This window comes from Charadrius vociferus, unplaced genomic scaffold, assembly GCF_000708025.1.
Source record: "Charadrius vociferus isolate BGI_N301 unplaced genomic scaffold, ASM70802v2 scaffold1020, whole genome shotgun sequence".
Lineage (NCBI taxonomy): Eukaryota > Metazoa > Chordata > Aves > Charadriiformes > Charadriidae > Charadrius > Charadrius vociferus.
In genome coordinates, this window is record NW_009646502.1 from 338,544 (window position 1) to 344,145 (window position 5,602).

At 62.1% G+C, this 5,602-nt stretch overlaps 1 protein-coding gene across 1 annotated transcript in view; it reads right to left on the bottom strand.

Moving 5' to 3' along the window:
• IHH (indian hedgehog) overlaps window positions 1-1,274 on the bottom strand; it is a 4,262-nt gene extending 2,988 nt beyond the window's left edge. The window contains exons 1-2 of the mRNA XM_009884052.1: window positions 1,221-1,274; window positions 767-1,028 (exon numbers count right to left, since the gene is read on the bottom strand). Coding sequence (XP_009882354.1) covers window positions 767-1,028; window positions 1,221-1,274 — 316 coding nt within the window. The remainder of the gene's footprint in view (window positions 1-766; window positions 1,029-1,220) is intronic.
• Between the last annotated feature and the right edge of the window lie 4,328 nt (window positions 1,275-5,602).

Sequence of the window (5,602 nt, forward strand, 5' to 3'; positions counted from 1 at the left end):
CGGGGGGGGGGTGCCCCTGCGTGCCCGGTGCCGTGCGGGGGCCACTGCTGCCCTCTGCCGCACGCAGCCAGAGCCGCCGCGCCGGCGGGAGCTGCGCGGGTACCGGGGCTGCAGCATCCCAAGCAGGGCAGCTTCTCCCCGGGCTGCGGGGGGTTGGGGGGCCTTGCACCCCACGCAAGCCCATCCCGGCAGCCTCTCCCCCCCACACTACTGCACCGCACGGAGGGAAGCAACCACCGCCAGCCACGATAGCATCCCTCACTCCAGTCCAGCTGCCTCTGCACCCAGCACCCCCCTGGCTCCGCTCCCCTCCGCAGAAGAAGCTGCACGGCAGAGAGCTGATCCCGGGGCACCCTGGCCTGTCCCCGCTTGTCCCCAGCCCCAGCCAGTCAGGGCTGGATGAGGCTGAGCATGGGCGGCTGGGCAATAAGGGACTGCAAGGGCAGGGTGGGGACAGATGCGTTGGGCAGACTTGGAGGGACAGGCTGGGGGAGAAGGGAACGTGGGGTGTGAAAAGGAGGCGGGTAGAGAGGGTGGATCAGGCTGCACGTCTGTGGTAGCTAGATGGGGAATTTGCCCCATGGCACTGCTGGCCACAGGTGTGTGACTCACTCCCCACCCGACTGTCTGCCCCAGATAGGGAAATCAGGCTGCGAGAGCCAGCACCCCCCTGGGAGCACCCCACCCAGCCAGCCAGGCTCCTTGGGCATGTCACGATGGGGGACCTGACCCCCCAGTCCCGCTCAGTGCCCTCCCTGAGCCTTACCTGACTTGACAGAGCAGTGGATGTGCGCCTTGGACTCGTAGTAGACCCAGTCAAAGCCAGCCTCCACGGCCAGGCGAGCCAGCATGCCGTACTTGTTGCGGTCCCGGTCCGAGGTCGTGATGTCCACAGCTCGGCCCTCGTAATGCAGTGACTCCTCTGAGTGGTGCCCGTCCTCGTCCCAGCCCTCCGTCACCCGCAGCTTCACCCCCGGCCACTGATTCATGACGGAGATGGCCAGGGAATTCAAGCGGTCCTTGCAGCGCTGTGGGGCAGAAAGGCAGAGTCAGTAACAGCTTTTTGGAGGTGGGGGTTAGCTGCCTGGTTGGCAGTTTGTATCCCACCATGTTTCCATGAAGCCCCTCTGGGTCCCCAGACCCTCTGGGTGCTGGCCCAGCCCAAGAAGATCTGAGAACGTGAGGTGCCTTGTCCATCCCATGCACTCCAGGCTCCTCACAGTGCCCGATAACCCTTTCTTTGACACAGCATCTCCCAAGGGTGTGCACCCCATTCGGGTACCCATCTCCCCCTCCATCTCTTCCCCCACTTTCCAGCTTGTTGAAGAGCCTGTTGGGCAGCAGAACATTGGTCAGGGTGAAATACCCTCTCTACTCCCAGGACACCTCCCCTGTGCTAGCACTGCCCTGGGGGCTCCCAGCTGACAGGAGGAGGATGAGGGAGTTGATACCCTGCTGCCTCCTGGCTGGAAGGACCCCCCAGCGTCCTCAGCACTGTCCCCAGGCACAAATGATACAACCTGACCAGTTCTCAGCCCAGCTCTGCTGGGTATCACTCCTCAAGTCATGAGGCACAGGGACACAGCACTGGGCAGCCCCATAGCTTCATCCTGCCTCTGCTCGCGTGGGAAATGCCAAACCCACCCAACAGCCCTGTTGTGCTGGAGCAGAAAGGATGTGGGGCAAAGCCCCCTCCACCTCTCCCCACCACAAGGGCTGAAAATCCAGGGCTGAGGAACAGCAGCAGATTCCGAAAGCCCCAGACCTGGTGGCCACAGAAGTCACACGAATAAGGCAACAGCCCTGCCTCGTCGTCCCCACCTCCCACCCCCCGTGCCGCTGTCCTCCCGCCTGTGCCGCAGCCCTGCACTGCCCGCTTCCCCCAGCCACAGCTGCATCTCAGGGAGGGACCAAGCCCCTGCGCGCTTGGCTTGCAAAAGTACAGCCTGCACTTCTGGTCCCTTCCCCTGCCGCAAAAGGGATGGAGGAGAGCTACCAAAAGTGTAGGAAAAACAATACGGGAGCTTCTACAAAGAAGCAGCCTAGAAAGCAGGTGCTGGGGGGGTCCCAGAGAGCGCTATAAAATCAAGGATGAAGGACAGAGCATTTATAGTCACGCATGAGGCCAGTTCTGGGAAGGACTAAATGAAACAACTGGGCAGCAGCCTAAAAACCAGCCACTGTGGGGGATGTTTTCGTGTAGTGCCTAGCTTGGCGCTGGAACTCCCCATCATGGGACGTCATGGGTTGTGAGACAGTGTTACGGTGAGCATGAGCCAGGGCTATAAAACCTAATGCTGGCTACACCCCTGGGCTCAGAAACACCCCAGCACTGCTTCCGCAGGGAGCTGCCCCCCCAAAACATTATCCCTCACCCTATCCTCAAGCACCTGCTCCTGATCAGGGGTGGTGGGTGCTGCTGCTCTTGGGGAAACCCAGTTGTGCTTGGCAGGGTCCGGACCTCAGGAAGGGCAGTGCCAGGCAGGCCTTTGCCCTGCATGGGGTGGGGGAGCACCTCTGCCCTCGTCCCACGGCTCCCTGGGTGTGGGGAGATAAGCAAGGAAGGTGTTGGACAAACAGTTGCCAGGTGAGTGGAGGAGAAGGAGGGAGGGGAGCGACTTTTGTTCCCATCCAATGCCACTGTGGTACCACTTGGCACGCGGTACAAGCAGCTCCCAAGGTCCCCCAGCCCCATGGGGACACTGCAGAGAAGGGCCAGTAAGGGGGTTCAGGGCTGGAGGCAGGCAGGGATTCCCAGATGTCCCCCTGCATCCCCCAGGCCATCACTCCAGGCGTCCCCTTGCCATTCCCACGCCGGCACCCCACTCTGGGCACCCCTCCTGCTGCCAGCCCTTCTGTCCTCCGGGGCCACCCTGCCCACACACAAACACGGAGACCCTCCAACCCCTGTCCCCCAGGCAGGGACACTGCCTGCCACCAGCCCCTGGGTCAGAGCCACCCTTTCCTAGTGGGACCCACCTGGGCTGCCTTGTCTCCTGCGTGTGCCTCTCCCAGCGCAGCCCCTGCCCAAGGGTCCCCCACTTTCCGCCTCCCTGCCCGGCTGGGCACGCAGCCCCGGAGCACCGGTTGCCGAGACGGGCGGCTCTGCCTGTGCCTTTGGTGGCCAGCAGGTGTCAGAGCACGGGCAGGGACCGGCAGGGAACCGATACCGACGGGCAAGGAGCGGGCAGCGACGGGCAGGAAGGGTCGGGGAGAGAGCGGGTACCAACGGATGGGGAGCAAACACGTACAGGCAGGGCAGCAGCGGTCAAGGAGCAGGCACGGATAGGCAGGGAACAGGCAACTATGAGGCAGGACAAGCGGATGGGGATGGGCAGGGAGCAAGCACGGGTGGGCAGGAAGAAGACAACGATCAGGGATGGCCAGGGATGGGCAAGGAGCAGGCAGCAAGGGGCAGAGAGCGGGCATGGGCAGCAGGGAGCGGGCAAAGATGGGCAGAGAGCAGACAGGGACGGACGCTGCTTGCTCAGGGGCTCGGCTGCCTGCGCAGACAGGTAGGCAGGGACCAAGAAACGTGTGGGCACGGATTGTGTGTGGGGTCTGTGCTTGCCGGAGGCAGCAGGGAGAGGCCACCTCCTCCCCATCCACAGCCCAGAGGGGCTACAGCATCCTCAGGGACCAGGGCAACCATGCCTGCCTGTGTGACATCGTCCCCCTCCTGCCTGGGGGTGAACAGAAAGTCTCACAAGGTGACGGCAAAGATGTGGAAATGCCACCATGGCCCACGAGCCCTGCGGAGCCCAGGCTGGAATGGGATGTCCAAGCTCAGCCATGTGGCACTGAGCCCTGGCCACGGCTTACCAGCCCCAGTGCTGCTCTGGTGCCAAGCTGGGAGGCTGAAACCCATACAACAGGCATATAGCAGGGTTTGGGGGGAAGGCGAGTGGTGACAGTGTGTGAGGGGGTGCACAGAATGTCCCTGTAGTGGCACAGGTGACTGGGCATACCCAGGCCACATGCAGGACGGGGCACAATGCCACCACACTGAGCTGGGTGGCCCTGTGCTGTCCCATGCACATCACAGTGGAGACCCTGGAGACATTGGGCTGGGCTGAGTAGAGATGTTCTCCCCACTGACCAGCACTGGCATCTCTCCCTTCTCATGCCCAGACTGGGGACAGGACCATGTCCTGTGGGGGAAGCCAAACCCCTTTTAGGAAGACAGCAGGTCTGGAAGGAAGGGCACAGCTCGAAGACAGGGCACAGCCAGCAGGGACCCCAGGGCCATCTCAGAAGAGGTATGCAGGACACTCAAGTGTGACCACAGCCTCAGCCCAGGGGTTGTGGATGGAGTTTGTTTGGCCACAGCTATTCCCATGCCTGAGGCTGGCCCGAAGAAGAGGAGTCCCACTAGCATCTCCCCCCAGGTGAGATTTCTCCCAAAGGAAGCCAAGAGTCCTATCCCAAGGTCTCCTTGAGCAATTCCTCACCACTGCAAGGATGGTCTCGGTACCAGTTGGGCCAATGGTGGCTGCAAGGGGTGATGGCTGTGGAAGGGAGAGGCTTGGGGTTGGGACTCCATGGGGACAGGGGGCCCGGGACATTCCTGGGCCAGGCTGCCGGGGAGAGGTGAGGCGGGCTCTGCCTCCAGCCTTATCTCAGCACCTCCGAGTGGGACCAGCGAGAGCAAACACACTGGAATTCTTGAGGAAGATGAAACGATAAAGGAAAGGCAGGCAGAGAGCAGCACTACCCACCCCCCCAAGCAGGCGGCATCTTCCGGCTGCCTGGGACACCCAGACCCTTGGACTTGGGGAAAGAAAACAGGTTTGAAGTGAGTCAACAGCAGTAAAAGCCAGCGCACTGGGGGAAGGGACAAGGAGTTGGGTCAATGGCCTTTCCCAACCCATAGCAACACAGGGCATGGTACCAGCACCAGAGCTCGCACACGTGGGGGCATCTCCCATGGCCAGGGGCCACAGAGCAAGCCCAGAGGGCTGTGGGACGGCAGTGAGCTACCAGAAGTCATGCCACCTCCACAGTAATGGGGACAATTCCCTGCAGAGCTGCCCAAGCCACCATGGTACCCATCTGTGCATAAATGTGCGGTGGCTAGGGATCCTGCGGGTGGTAGGAGCCCTCATTTGGGCAACCCAAGAGGACCAGGGAGATTCCAGGTATCCTGCCAACAAGGCAGCAGGACAGTGGGAAGTGTGGGGTTGGCAGGTGGGACATGGAACCCTCCCTCTCCCAGGGGTGCCGGAGGGCACTGGCTGGCTTAGGGAAGGTGGTGGGAGCACTGCCAAGAGCAAATGCAGCCAGAAGCACTCTCTTGCCTCCAACTCAAGCAATATGATGTCACCCGTTTCTCTGATGCACGGACCAGTGGAACTCACAGCTTCCTTAGTATCCCTGAGGCTGTTCCCTGGGGGATGCAGGCTCCAGCCCACCCCCAGGGCTCCAGCGACCAGCAACCACGACTTGTGCAAGTCCCCAAGCTTGGTGCTGCCTCACAGGGGATCTCAGTCCCTCTGCTGCAGTCCTCAGCCTGAGAACCACCTTGCACCACGGCCCCTGCCCTCAAGGACCTGCCCCCAGGGCACACGGGGTTGCAGAGCTGTCAAGCCAGCACCCAAGCAGC